General features: G+C 51.5%; 1 protein-coding gene across 5 annotated transcripts in view; it reads left to right on the top strand.

The window, feature by feature from the left end:
* The window catches only part of CAPN15 (calpain 15), a 56,359-nt gene that overhangs the window by 8,490 nt on the left and 33,014 nt on the right, over nt 1-14,855 (top strand). For 4 of the 5 annotated variants that reach the window (XM_041462515.1, XM_041462514.1, XM_041462516.1 and 1 more), the window contains exon 4: nt 7,748-8,067. The exons of the other annotated variant lie outside the window; for it this stretch is intronic. In XM_041462515.1, the coding sequence (XP_041318449.1) occupies nt 7,892-8,067 (176 nt within the window). In that variant the 5' untranslated portion in view covers nt 7,748-7,891. The remainder of the gene's footprint in view (nt 1-7,747; nt 8,068-14,855) is intronic. 5 annotated transcript variants of the gene reach the window in all.

Genomic DNA, 14,855 nt, shown 5'->3' on the forward strand with positions numbered 1-14,855 from the left:
TGCCCTGAGTTTTCACTGGCTGTGAGAATGTTTCTTGCTGCAATTCTCATTCCCTCCCTTCTGCGGTGGCCAGCCCTTCATCTGCTTATCTGTCAACTTAGCATGACCTGAAGATACAATCTGTGCTGTCCTTTTGGGAACGACCTCACGTTTGTGCTGTGTCTGGGCCTCTATGAATTTGGGTTGCTGAGTGATTGGGAGGAAGGAACTTCATGGGTCATCAAGTCCAGTTCCATGCTGCTGAAGATGGACAGTCATCTCATGCAGATCATGAACTTGTCCAGGAGCTAATTGTTGGAACTCATGCTGTGCTTTTTCCCCAGTGCTTCTGGAGCAGCTGGTCCAGAGGTCTGCCCTTGGAAAAGTTAGAAACCCTCCTCAACTTCAAGTGTCCACTTTTCCTGGGTTGGTTTGTTGTGCCTGTGTCATTGCAGAGTGTTAGCTTGCAGATGAGATGATGACTTGCACATTTTTTTCCTTCCCTGGTTCTGTGTAACCTTTATGTCCTGCAGCAGTTGTGGCTCTGGATGGAGGTTTGTCCTGAGAAATGTGCTGAAGGCTGTTTTGTTTTCCCATTTGGGCAGCTTGGGTTGGCTGGGCCCATTTGTTTCCTCGTTGTGCTTTTGATTGTTTCAAGTGCAGGTGGAGCTGCGAGCTCCACCGTTTGTGAATGTTAGCAAGTACAGAAGAGCACTTTATGTGCTGCTGTCATTTTGGTTTTCTTCTTTAATGTTTGTCCTTGCTACTTGTGCCACCTTGCCCCTTCAGGTGGGACAGATGTCAGAAACATTTGAATCGAGGTGAACCTGATAAAGCAGTGTATTGAAGAACCAGTGCCTGGCTCTTACTCGTGGCTCTTATTCATGTTTATCTCTAGCTGTGAATGTGCAATAACAACAGTTCTGTTCAGCACAGGCTGGCACAGCCTGAGACAGGAAGATCTGCTGTTTACCAAGCAACACTCTGCTATAAGTGAGAAAGAGGGGAAAAAAGTGGTTTATTGCTGCTGGGTAGCTCAGAGTGTAGTTAAACCTTTCTGAAAAAAGAGGAAACTAAGAGCACATGTGTTACTCAAGATGCATTTTTCCTGGCAAGAGTCCCATGTGTGTGCTCTTCTTGCAAAGCATCCCTGCGTATGCTCCTTCCCATTCAATCCGTAGCATATTGGGAGCAGGCAGGCAAGAGCTTCCTGTTTTTATAATGCAACTGGTCTCAGCAGGCAGTCTGTCGAGGTGATTTTTCAACCTGACATCTTTTGTAGCTGGGGCAGCCTGTGAGCTGAGTAGGATGGCAGAACTCTGCTGCAAGGATTATAAACACGGCGAGGAAAAGATCTGGAAATGAGATCTGCTGGTAAAGCTTCCCGGGATTGGATGCTGTGGCTTGTGTTGTTTTGTTCCTTCCCCGTGGCTCCCCTCTGTGGCATTTCCTCGCTGCTGGTGCAGAGAGGGCCCTGCCAGCCCACCCACGCCGCGCTGAGCTCCGGAGTCCCCCACAATTGGCCGCGAGTTGCGGGATACACGCGGCTCGCTGCACTTCAATGGAGCAGTGTTAATTGACTTAATAGAGCACTGGGCTTGGAGGGATTTCGTTGTGTGGGTTTTCTTAAAAGTGTGTGCACTCAGACCCTTCTGCAGCAGTGCCCTTGTTGCCATTTTCATGCTTGTTCAGAAACTGCTTTGCAGCTGTCAGTGGAGATGAGGTTCGAAGTTAACCCTTATTTTGAAAAATCCTTCCTGCTTCTCCTCTTTTTCTTGTGATTAAGATGCTGATTGCCCTTTCAGATCTGTGTAATCCCCTCTCTCGAAGTGACCAGGATAGATTTCCAGTAGCTCCCTGGATTATCTGTCACTGGTTTACAGTGTCCAGTGCAAGGGAGAAGAGGAAACTTTGTTCAGCCTTGGATGGTAGTTGCTGTGTCGCCAAGCTGGCTCTGCAATACTGGAACTGCTGGATCTGCTTTTCCTATCAATCTTTCACTTCACAATTCAGACACCTCTTCCTCTGCTTGCATACTTACAGAGAGTCAGTGCTGGGCATTAAATGCAGCTTAGCCCAATTCAGCTGCTGTGTATGAGTTTCTTCTGGGCTGAAGTTGGGCCACAACCAGTTTCAAAGCAGCTGAAAGAAGGTAAAGACCCTCAAGCTTACCTTTGCACGTTGGTGTCTGTGGCCAGACACATGTGCTGCTGTTCTGGACTTTGTAGCATGTAGCGTGAGATCCTGTCCTGTGCTGGTCTGGGACTCCAGGTTCAATTATCTTGTTACTTCATTAATAGCCCATCTGGAAATCTGCTTCCAGACAGTTCACTTCAGCTAGGGATATCTCTGCAAGTGGTGTACAGGTCTTATTTCTCACCAAGACCTGGAAAACAGCTCACTTAAAGCTTCCTGTCCCCTCAGTTTCCTGCAAGGCCAGAATATCTGACTCTCTTCCCTCAGCCCTCTGCCCCAGAACAAACATTTGGGTGGGTGAGTTTCACCCTTCTCTCCCTTTTCTATGTCCTCCCATCTGCAGTGCTTGCGCACTGCCTGTCATCCTCGTGCCTTGCACACCTGAAGACTCCTTGGCCCTGGCAGGTAAGGCAGAGCTTTCTGAGTCACAGAGCCCTGGGGAGCTCTGTGTGGAGCAGGAGGGCTGGAAAAGCCTCCCCCATCCCAGCTGAATGTGCCAACCACTGTCCCATCCCTCCAGTTGTACCCCTGCCTCAGTCTGTCCTTGGAGAGGTACCTTCCCACCCCTCCCTGTTAGAAGCTTTGCAAGGAATTGGAACTTGCTGACACCTTCATTTCTTGCCAAGACTGCAGCACTTGGGCTGGCTTGGCAGATGAGGGCAGGGAGAAAGAACAGCAAAACTTTGTCTTGTCCCCAGCTGTGTGCAGGACAGCTGCTCAGCACAGAGTGTTCCAGCTCACTTGCTCCTGCTGCACTTGACTGTGGAGCTCTCATTGGGTCAGTGTTTGCAGCTTGGGTTTCAGTGCTGTGTCTCCCTGAGGTGGGTGTCTTGTTGCTTGTCTGCTTTTTCCCTCCTGCCTTGTGAAAAAAAAAGAGGATTTTTCCCTTCCTCTCCTGGGGTTACTTCTTTTCTCAGGGTCATCTCAGCCTGGTGAATTCCAAACATGCTCTTCTTGCTGCTAGTGCCTGGTTTTGCACATCCTCGGGTCCTGCCACCCTGTCTGGAGCTGGAGGCTGGCTAGATCACACCAATGCTTGAGTTTCTTTCCCTTCTTTGGCTAGCATACCATCAGACACTCCCCTCTGCATTCTTAGCTATCCCAACCTGCTCTGGCACTTTATAACCTTCTTAGGCTGCCCCATCTCGTGCTGTGCACCTTCCAGCCCTGCACACCATTCCCTGCTTGCCCTGGCCTCCCTGAGCATGTGCCTCCTTCAGGGGAGATCTGCTGTGCATGGAGGCAGGATTGGTGGGAGGCCAAGGGCTGGCCATTCCTCCAGGATGTCTGAAGTGGTCTCCTCCAGCTCAATGCCCCCACATAGCCCCAGCTCCTCCAGCTGTCCCTGAGCTCCTTGGTGTTTAAGGGTGTGAGTCACATCCTGCAGTCCCCAGGGAGGAGGCTGTTTCTCCAGGGCTGTGTGTGGGCACTGGACAGTGAGAGCTCTTCAGGAGCCCTGGCTTCTCCCTGCCAGCAGCAGCTGACGTGGGACTGAAGGCAGAGATCTCCTCCTTTGCAGGTGATGGTGGTACCAGGTCCCAGCACATCTGGCTCCTCTGGGAATGGTCGTTGCCTCCAGGCTTCCAGAGCTCCAGGAGTGTTTGGACAATGCTCTCAGGCTCGGGGTGGGCTTGTTGAGGAGTCCTGGTGCAGGACCAGGAGTTGAACTTAGGATCCTTATGGGTCCCTTCCAACTCAGGACGTTCTGTGGATCTTCGTCAGCCCCCAGGCCGAGGAGCTCACACAGCAGAGGGAGGAGAAGGGCTGGTGCTTCAGCTTCAATCTTAGAACATAGTCTCCTGCAGCTTCCCCTGGGCACAGCTTTGAGGGATGTGCTTCCCTCAGCTACATGGTGAGCCTTCTCCTGGGCCAGCTGCTGGCCCTCGCCTCAGACCAGAGCTGTCTGGAGCTCAGTATGTCTGATGGTATTTTCATTCCTGGATCTTCCCTGGAGCAAGGGAGTAGCTCAGAATTTACTTGATTTATAGGCTGGGGGAGTGGAGGAATTAATGAAGTGGCAAAGAGTCCCTGAGTTTCCAAGGCTGAGAACCAAGAGAGGTTGGAAAATTCAAGTAGGAGCAAAGCTGGCTTGTGCCACATGGATCAATAAATTACTAGGAAAAGGAGTGTGGGGGTATCCCATCACAAAGAGGGGCTGCTGCATGTGGGACCAGCTGGGGTGAGTCTGCCTCCCTGGTTTCCATAGTGGCTGCAGCAGCTCCAGGGACCTCTGTCTCTTCTTCCTGCTGCGTGCCAAAGGGAAGAGCTTGGGGGCTGATGCTAGCAAAAGTTGATCCTGCAACTTCCTAGATGCATTGAAACACATGGGATAGTTCCCTTTTTTTTTTTAAATTTTTTTTTCTCTCTTCAGAGCCAAAACCTACTTTGAAACTGGAGGGAAGGAAAGGGGGTTGGGTAGATTCCCACCCTTCCTGCCTGCTCCGCTGTGACACGAGAGCTGGGGCCCAAAGGGTCAGCACTGCTCACTGGTGTGGAGGAACAAGGTTATGTGGAAGCATCCAGGCAGCTGCTTTGCTGTCCTGGCAGCAGGAGGAGCTCCATGGGACAGCTTTGCTGTCCTGCACACTCTGTACATGCCTGCTGCCCAGGGTCTAGTGGAGAATTTGAGGGAGGGTCTGCATCAGGTACCATAGATCAGGGTAAGCAGCTGTGAGTGGCTTGGGGGTGGCGAGATCAAACCTGGTTTCATTTTGGACGCGATATTTTGGGAGCAGTTACCCAGCATCAGTTCAAACCTGGTAATTATTGCAGCTGCGAGCGGCAGAAAACCAAAATCCAAACTCAGCATCTCGCCAAGGTGCTTAATTGTTAATTTCCATGAGCGAGATCCACCCTTCTCAAGACACTTCAATCTGTTCACATTGTTGCTTCCTCTCCAGATTAGATAGGTAGAAGCAGTGCTTTGTTAATTAGAGGAAAAATCCTGCTCCCTCCTGCCAAGACAGAGGAACTCTTGGCAGTTTGCTCCCTTTTAGTGACTGAAGCATCCCCTGTTCAGCCACATGCCTTCAGGTCATCTCCTGGGGCAACTCCCTGCCCAGTGGCAGAAATGCCTCAAAAATAAGGCTGAGTGCTTCCAGAGAAGTTTTCTTCTTCTTTAATTGACCCCTTCCCTTTCTGGGGTGCAGTTTCCATTCTCTCCTTGACTTCTTGGAGGCTCCTCATTTGCTTAGTGTTGGCCAAAGGCGTTTTGGGGCTCGGCATGGTGAGCACGTATGTGCTTTGCATTGGGCTGTAACACCACTGCCACTCCTGTTCTCAGACTGGTTCGCCCTCTCCCCACCTTTGGTCAATGCTCCCCCTTCAATATCATTCATTGGCTGCTCTCACCTGGCATGAAGATGACCCTGAGGAGAAGGATTTAGTGCTTTGCCTGGAGAAATCCGATTTCACGCAGCACTCACAGCCAAGCAGCCCAGTTAGACCAGACAGTCTCGGAGATCACTCCGACTTAGCTAGGTTATCCTCCACCTATTTATAGCTCCCTTCCTCTCCCAACTCCACCCACCGTGGGGTTTGCTGCAGGTTCTAAAGCAGGGCTCCTGGCCTTTCCCTTCCCTGCAGAGCAGAGCTGCCTGTTCCGGCTCCTGGCGTGGAGCTGGTGGAGGAGACGGGCCAGGAGAGCGGCACCACGGTGGGAGCCGGCAGCGATGCGGGCAGCAGGCACGTCTGTCTCCTCTTGGGATGAGCTAAAACTGGCATTTCCATGGGCAGCAGGAGGAAGCAGAGGGTTCTGCTTTACCAGCTTGAGGAAGTGATCTTGAACCAGGCTGTGGCAGTTTCACCCAACTCAAGGGGGAAAAAGGCTACTGATGCCTGGGCATCCTTCCTCTGTTTGGCTCAGCCTGCATTGAGGGGCTGTTCTACCCATCTTGCCTTTACTTACCTATTTTATCATGATAGAACCTGAGTTTTTGAGGTAAGAGACAGTTTGTTCTTCTAGTAGGTATCAGAGTTGCATCCCCTGTGCCTTTGCTGCTGGAGCACCTAGGCTCCTGGGATGGGGCGGAAGAGCCAGAGACACCACAGGTGTGGGATGACTGATGTCCCCAGGTAGACTGAGCTGATGGTATTTGGAAGTGCTCTTCCCCTTACATCGTGTGCCTTTCATTTACCCAGAAAATCAGATTTGTTACAAATTAACTGCTTGAATAGCAGGAAATGAGAGGGGATGTGCCAGGGATTCACTTTGGGTGGATGTGCAGAAATCAGTGAAACCTTGCTGTTGGGTCGTGGGGATGGGGGGGGGGGGGGGGGGGGGGCTGATGCATAGCAGGGAGGCATCCCAATTAAAACAAGGAGGAGGTAGGGAAACTGTGTTCTTGGGCTTTTTTTCGGATTTGTTTGGTTCATCCGGGCTTTGCAGGCTACAGAGACCATGACAGAGCAGTTAACATTCTCCAGTTAATGACCTTATGCAGGCACATTCTGGTATTGAGCTTGTAACAAAATTGCACCTGTTTCTTGAGCTGCTCCTTTTGGGAGTCTGTTATCTATCAAGGCCTTTCTTGATCCCTTAGATCAATCCTGGGATTGAAAAGCTGTATTTTAGGACTCCTCATCTCAGCCTTTCTACAGCAAAAGTAGTTTCTTCACAAAGGTCTTTCTGTGGTTCATTCATCTCCTTAAATCCTGGTGGGTAATTGAATAAGCTCAGCTGTGCTAATTTTTCCATCTTCCTTGTTTCTTCTTTTTTGCTCTGTTAAATGTTACCTTGATCCATTGCTCCTGACATGCATCCAGATTGTCCTGCCTTTTCACTTGAAGGAAAGACGTGCATTGTTTAAACTTCTTTTAATACAGAGGACATGAAATGTTCCTACAGTTTAATTGTGAGATGCTTGAAGAATAAATTCTGAAAAGTAGGATAGAGAGAGGGAGAAAAGGAGGAGCAAAACCCCAGACCTGTTTGTGTGGGTAGGAGTGTGCTCAGGATCAGCTAAAACTTGCCTTGGGCTGAAAGTAAATGGTCACAGAAAATACTTATGCAGATCCCCAGTCTGTCCAGTTCCGGTCCTACTGGGGTGTTAGTGGGAAACAGGAAAAGAGGAATATTTTATTTTATGTGTAAGCATACAAGCCATCCAGTCCTTGTAGCTGAGTAACTAAAACTGGTGTGCCAGTCAGAGCCCAGACTAACCCTTAGGTGTGTGTGGTCCCCAAGGGCTGCTGGTTTGGGCTCCAGGTGGGCCTGGCTTGTCTCATTTTCTGCTTCTTTCCCATGTGTGAAGGGCTTTGTGCTGGGTTCTGCTGTGCTTCCCTCCATCAGTCGGTGCTTCCCTGTGCCTGGCAACTCCTGGTGCTTAACTTGGGGAGAGCCTTTTCTAGAGCCCCCGCACTCCCTGTCTCCAGCAGCAAAAGCTGGATTCAATGACACATCCCTTCCCTTCCCAGTGAGCTCTGGGATGGGGACCCTGATCAGAGCATGCATTGATAGGCTTTAAAACTGGAGGGTTGTTGCTGAAATCGTACCTTATCTTTCTCTCTTTTTCTTTCCTTTTTTTCCCCTTTCTCTGTGTTTGTTTGTTGTTTTTTTTCCAACTCTGATCAGAACCGACCTTCCTTTGTCCAGCGTGCTGGGATCTTTGCAGCAGCCCATGCCGCAGCGCCTCGCCCGTTCCACCCGAGCTGCCCATGCCACTGGCTTGGACCTAACCTAGGCTCAATCTCAGCGTGGCCTGGGCAGGGGGGAACCATGGGGAGCTCTGCCTCATCGCTGGCCGCAGAGACGGAGTCGGACCATGGCTTCAGTAGCTCGCCCTACCCGGGGCACCCGGCCGTGGGCTGGTATAGGAGCAGCCCCGGTGGCCCCGTGTGGGAAAGTGCCCTTATAACGCGGCAGCACCAGCACTTACAGCACCGGCTGCGAAGGTAAGGAGGAGGGGAAGGAGCCTGCTCACCCGCTCACCCGCTCGCCTCTCGGCTTCAGTCCGGCTGCTGCCTTTGCGACACGAGTTGCTTTGCATCCTACTGAGTGTTGGGTCCCTGCATTCAGAGGCTCAGTTCAGTTCCTCGGGAAGTCAGAGCCAAATTCTCACCGATCTGGGTGATGCCAAACCCTGGCTTTACACAGGGGGGCTGATGTCTCCTGCAGAATGGACTGCAGGACTCATCCCAGCTCTTCCTCCCTCACCTAAATTGTCAAGGTGGCTGCCTGGGAATGGGATCTCAGTTCCTTGTTTGCCACGCTCTCGTGGCTCCTTTTCTTTCTGGCCTCCCAACCACACTGTAGTGCCACAGGTGGAGGATTGTGTCTCCAGGTTGGGTGGCACTAAGTTGCAAGAGTTTCTGAACTTAGAAGAGCCAGAGAAGCTGTTTTCGTGCAAAAGCAGTGAAACGCTTCTGAATAACAGATCCACAGGAATGAAACACACCAAAAAAGAATTGCTCTTAAAAACAGATTAGTGTTTCCAGCCCCCAATTCCTGTCCCACCTTGATGAAATCAGCATCTCAGATGTGTCTCTGAGCTGTTCCCTCTGCCCCTTCCGCATCAGCCACTTGCAGTGAGGAGTTTCTCTTGTTCTGGGGGGTTGGTGTCCTGCATTCAGTCTCTGACAGGTTGAGAGATTTATCAAAAAGCATCCAAAATCCATCTGCCTGGGGGCTTGGCTATAGAGGCTGCCTTGTTTTGTGCTGATAATGTTTGAGCCTTTGCCTAATGCCTGCTTTGTGTGGACTCCAGCCTGGATGGGTGTCCATACCTGCTTGAGTCTGTTTGGAGCTGCTGGTCATTGAGGAATAGCTGCTTGCTGAGTGTCCCTGAGCTGTCCTGGCTTTCCCCTGGAGGTGTTTGCTGTGATGTTGGTGCAGTATCTGTGATGCAGTCCTCGTTTTCCTGCCTTCTGCTGCTGCAAGGCCCAGGATGTGCTTCCTGGGCTCTGGTGCACGACTCTAGAGCCTCCCAGCAATGTCAGGCTTTGCTCCTTTCTGGTCCTCTCTTGGGTCTTCTTGTTGAGCTGGGAACAGCGTGAAACCAATAAGTTGTTGTCTTTACTCTCTAGCATAGACTTGAGTACCTTTAAAAAAGATATTTTGTGCGGTTCCCAAATTCTGTTGCTGTGTGTGCCAACCTGTGTGGTCCGCAGCTCTGCTCGGTGATCTGTGCTGTGTGGGTTTGTCCCCTCTGGTTTAGAAGGATTCTGACAACAGAGCTGGGTCCTTCCTGCAGGATTATCCCTTCTGGACTGCTGGTTATCCCTCTGTTGCCTTGAGGAGCTGGGAAGGTGTCTCAGCTCACAGATGAGCTCCCTGCTATGGCTCTGCACAGCCAGAACTGAAATTTAGGAATTTCCAGTGTACACCTGGCCCTGGGCACTAAAAAAGGCAGTGTCTCTGCAGCCTTGTGTGTGGCAGCGGAGGCTGCTCATGACTCCAAGTCTGTAGTTTGAGGAACTAAGTGATATCTTGACATGTGGAAATAAATTTCCTGAAGAACCAGCCTCGGTGGTGGAGCGGATGTTGGGGCAAGAACAGGAACTGCCGGTCTTGGCGCAGATAACGCCGGTGTCCTGTGGGGACAGGAGTGGCTTTTGTGATAATTCCTTATTCCTCTGCTAAAGGGAGAGCAGAGCTCATCCCCACTCAGTGTGGCGTGGTTCCTGGAGACAGGAAGATCAGCGGCTGTGATTCACTGAGCAGAGAGTTGCGTGGGAAGAGCTCGCTCCAGGCAGTGGTGATGGAAGTGGGTTCAAAAGCCCTGCTGAGATCAGCCGGGCTGCCAGGCATCAAAGGGCCCAGGAGCAGCGGGTGATTGGTTTCCAGAGAGAAACAGATAAATATATTCTTTTAAGAAATTAAGTAAGTCAATAGAACAAGTCAGGGTAGGTATCCTGCCTGTGCATATCCTCGTCCCCGGAGTCGTGTAGTGTAGGAAGGAAGTGGAGTACTGAGGAGTCAATTTGAGGCTGGGCAGGAGTTCTGGGATAGACTTTGCTTTTCCTGCTGATTTTCTGTCCCTGCCTGCAGCCACCTTCAAAGCTGATAATGCTTTGGCTGCTGTGGAGCAGCACAGAGCCAAGCTGCTCTGAGCTGTCTCAGGGATGAACACAAACCTTCCTTGGCAGAAAAACAGGGACACAAATACTTAGTGAGTGACTTTGGTCTGTACTTGATGGGGGAGTTGAGGGAGTCATCCCTTATGGTGGGATGGAAATTAGGGGAGAAATCAGTGCTGTTTGGCTTTCAAGATTTTAGAACCTGGGAGGAGGCTTCACTGTCTCCTGTTGCCTGGGTGAGGCTGATGGTGTGAAATTCCCTGTCTGCTGAAGTCAGGGAGACAAGAGGGAGTAGAAAAAGGGCCTTAGGGGTAGAAGCAGCAGACTTGTGACAATCAGATTTGAGTCTCTGGTCTTTTCTGGACAGGGCTGCACAGTCTCTTTCTGTGTGTCAGCATATAAACGGGAGCCTGTCCATTTCCCAGTGTGCCAGGAGGACACAGCTCTTGAAAGACTGGAGGTACACGGTATTAGGGGCATGTTGGAGGGATCTGATTGCAGAAATCTCTGCTTAGGGCAAAGGTGTTGGGTTTAAATTCACCCCTGGTAGCTGTGTGTAGCCAGGCAAATTCTGGCTCAGCTACAAATCCCCTTGGGCTCTGTCTTGCTCTTGTGCTTGGCTGGGCTGTTGTTGGGTGGGAGGGTTCAGCTGAGCCCATGGATCCATTGTGGCCAAGCTTCCCAACATGCCAAACTCTTCCTGGAGCTGGGAGCAGGAAGGGGCAGTGCCACAGCCTTGGTCCTGGCAGCAGGACATGGCTCCATTGCTGGGGCTGCCCCTGTGGAATGGTTTGGGAGCTGTGGGATCAGAGTGGTTTCCAGCTGCTGCTGGAAGGGGTGGTGGCACCTCTCCAAGGTGCATCCTTCCACATTGCAAGGGGTTAGGAGGGAATTTGGGCTCTTCACTGTTTCCTGGTGACATTTAAGGGAATGCTCCTGTTCACCTCTTCCTTACTCCCAGGATTCATGAAGAGGGTCCCGTTGAGTACTGAGAACTTCTGGATTTTGCTCTTAGGAGAGGCTTTTGGGGAAAGGGTTGCAAGGTCTGTGCAGCTGACCTAAGTGTCTCTGCCCACTACTCACTTTGGCTGAAGCTCTCTGAGCTCCCTCCTCTTCCAGAGGATGTTCATTTCCTGGGCTTTCCTGCAGCGTTCTGAAAAGGATTTTTATTATTCTGTAAAAGCCTTTGCAGAATGAAATACTTCTGGGTCTCGATGACTGTGGAGGGAGGAACACACTCTTTTATTATTCTTGTATTTTATTATTATGATATGCTAAAAAGATGTAAATCTCCCTGCTTTAGAGGGAAGTCAGGGGACCTGCTTTTGTTTTTGGTAGGTGGTGGGAGGGCACTTGCTGTGCCACCCCCTGCTCCCCAGAAGCACCTCTTACTTCTGGGGAAAATCTCTGGGCAAGCCTGAGTGTCCTGTTTGTGAGCCTTTGCTTAAATACATGAACAGCAGTGAGTCAGAACTGCTGGGCAGCATCACAGAGGCCTTTTCTGTGGGCTCTGAGTTGTTTTGAGGCTGGTTTTGAGATTTTAATAACTGAGCTCTGGCATATGGAAGTGTGGCAGGGAGCTGTGTGGAGGAATGTGGCTCTGTGCTGCTCCTTCAGCCTCCTCCTGTGGCACTTCAGCTCTGAGTGCAGCATAAGCAGAAGTGTCTGGAGGACACCAGGACAGTGCTTAGTCTGGAGAAAAGGAGGCTCAGGGAGGATCTTCTGGCTCTCCACAACTCCCTGACAGGAGGGTGCAGCTGGGTGAGGGTTGGGCTCTGCTCCCAGGGAATAGGGACAGGACAAGAGGAAACAGTCTCGAGTTGTGCCCGGGGAGGTTCAGGTTGCATGCTGGGGAAAAAGTTCTTCACAGAAAAGGTGATCAGGCATTAGAACAGGCTGCCCAGGGCAGTGGTGGAGTCACTATCACTGGAAGTGTTCAGAAAGCATGTGCGTGTGGCACTTGGGGACATGGATCACTGGGGGTCTTGGCAGTGCTGGGGGAGCAGTTGGGCTCGATGTACTTAGAGGGCTTTTCCCAACTAAATGATTCTGTGTGTTTCTTGTTGGGGAAACCAGGGCCCAGAGAAATGAGATTCTTGGGGAAAAAAGCTCCTGGTGAAGCATCAGGTGACTGCAGGGAATCACCTGGTGATCACCTGCTTCTGTTTTCTGTCATCAGATCTCAGGCTGGGCATTGGCCCTGGGAGGTCAGGCAGCCTCAGCAGGACAGGTACCCCAACAGGGCTGGGGTGGGGCAGGCACAGATCCCTGGGTTTGAGCAGCAGCCTGCATGGATTTGGGTGTGCTCAGAGAGTTTAGTTTGCACCTTTCAAGAATCACTGACTGGTTAAGGTTGGAAGGGATCTCTGGGGTCCAGCTGGTCCATCTCCCTTCCTAAGCCTCTATGCAAAGAGCAGATGAGGCTGTGGAACAGATGGGGATCACCAACACGTGCTCCGAGTGTGTATCCGCAGAGGAGGGAAAAAGGAGCCACTCATCCAAACCAGAGGCACTACCAGCAGCTCTCATATTCAGGACGTGCCTGCTCAGCACACAGGAGTGAAGCCTGTGTTCCCCAGGTGCTGCAGTGAGGTGGATCCATCCCTGTGTGGGTTGTGCTCCCTCTGGAAGTTGCTGTGGAGTTCAGTTGGGATTTGCTGGAGTAAAGATGCTGCAGGTTGTTGTGGATACTTGTTTGATGGGAATCTTTGGCTTGTAACTGTTTGCTCACCAGAGCCTGTGGCATCTGCAGCGGTGTCTCGCTCAAGGAGGTGTTGCAGTGCCAAGGAGTTGGCAGCATGGAATGCTGCTTCATCTGCCTGAGGCTCCAAGCCCTGCCCATCCGCTCTCCACTGCCTGCTCCAGGGTCACAAAGCCTATTAGTTGTTTCAATTAGGGCTATTTATAGCTGTGGAGCCACAAATAACTTGGAGGGTGGTGCGGAGCAGTGGAGACCAGAGTTCTCAATAGATCCCCAAAAAAACCTTCCCTTTGCTCCCTGTGTGCCCCCTCCAACCTTCCTCATTTCCATGTCCCACAAGAGCCATCCTGCCTCAAAGGAGGTCAAATCCAGGGCAGAGGCAGCTGGAGCACGTCCTCATCTTACATGGCAGGCTTGGCCAAATCTGAGCAGAAGTGCCTGACTCTCTTGCCTGGATGTTGCTGTCACAGCATGGAGAGCGCAGCAGAGATGTCCCTTTGACAGTGCCAGCCTGGAGAAGGGAAAAACCAGCACCTTTACCTGGCTTGAGAATGCTCCTGTCTGCAGGAGCTGAGCACTTTTGCTGCAGGACCATAGATTCAGGTCCTTCTCCAAGTGCAGGTGTTGGGAAGTTTTGCTTTGGATGTTGAGGGTGGGGAGGAGGAGGAATTGGTAGCTTGTGATTTTCTTGGGTTTTTAAAAATTTTTAAGAGTAAGAGGAGCCAGAGCAAGAATTTTTATTTTTTTTTTTCTCAGAGTAACCCTTCTGCATTGCTTCTTTGGCTGCATAGAGAGGAATGTGGTCTCGTGTCTCATGGCAAATCACTTGTCCCCCTGAGAGGTGTCACATATGTAGCCTGGAGTTGTGAAGTGGTCTCAGTCTTCTGGCAGGAGCTGGTGGATGGATTTGTTGATAGTGGGAAGCTCAGGAACCTGGCTGAGCTGCTTCAAGGAAGGAGGAAATGTAGAAAGGTGTGTGTTTGGAGGGTTATTCCTTCTCTCTGGATCAGGATGGGAACTGCAAACACATCCTCCTAACAGTGTGCAGCATCTGTCCTGGAGGGACATGGGCCTGCAGTGACCTCATGTTGTGGGCTTGTGAGAGGAGGGGTGAAGGCAGGAATATTCTCCTGCTCTGGATGGGCAGGGAGCTCCCTTCCCTGTCTGCACCCAGCACTCCCTGGGATCACTCCAGAGCCCATTGCTCCCCTCTCACATTACTAGGCTGCTTGCTGTGAAAGGAACGTGCTGGATTTCTCCAACCAGTAACTTAATCCAGTTTGACAGTGGTGGCTCTGGCCTGGAATCTGACTAACATGAGTCACAAACAGCCAGGGGGTGCTCAGAGCTGCACCCATCTCCCTGCAGCCTCTTCCCCTGTGATCCCCAGCCCTGTGTCCCTGAAAGGCCCCTTGATCCCAGCTCAGCCTGGTGCTGAGTGTGCAGGGGAGGCTGTGCTGAATGAACCCTCTGCAGGCCTTTGTTCTCTGGGATGGAACAACCCTCAGCACGGGGCTGCTGCCAACAGAAGGGCACACAGAGGAAAGGGGAGCCGTGCTTGGGTACAGTTTGCATTTGCCAAGCTGTGCTGCCTCTCTCTGTTCCTGCCTGTGGACCCACACCCAACACAGGTGCCTGTGACTTTTCAGCCACTCTCTTCAAACAAACTGCCCTGGGCTCTTCTTTGACTTGGGCACCTTCCCGTGCTTCTCACCCTGCCAGCATTCCCACTCTGCCTGGCAAGGCACCAGGATCTCAGGCAGCACCCTTTGCCAGCCCGTGCAGCTCACAGCAGCCCCGGGCATCCCTGAGTCCCTGCGAGGGGCAGGTGCTCCAGGTCACCCTGAGGAGCTGAGAGGAACTGATCCGAAGAGAAGGAAGCTGCTGCTGCCTTACAGATGGCATTTCTGAGGCTGCAGCAGGACATCCACACCAGAAGGAAGCTGGAAGTGGAGTGTGAAGG

Source organism: Pyrgilauda ruficollis, unplaced genomic scaffold (assembly GCF_017590135.1).
Source record: "Pyrgilauda ruficollis isolate IOZ18807 unplaced genomic scaffold, ASM1759013v1 scaffold16, whole genome shotgun sequence".
Taxonomy (NCBI): domain Eukaryota; kingdom Metazoa; phylum Chordata; class Aves; order Passeriformes; family Passeridae; genus Pyrgilauda; species Pyrgilauda ruficollis.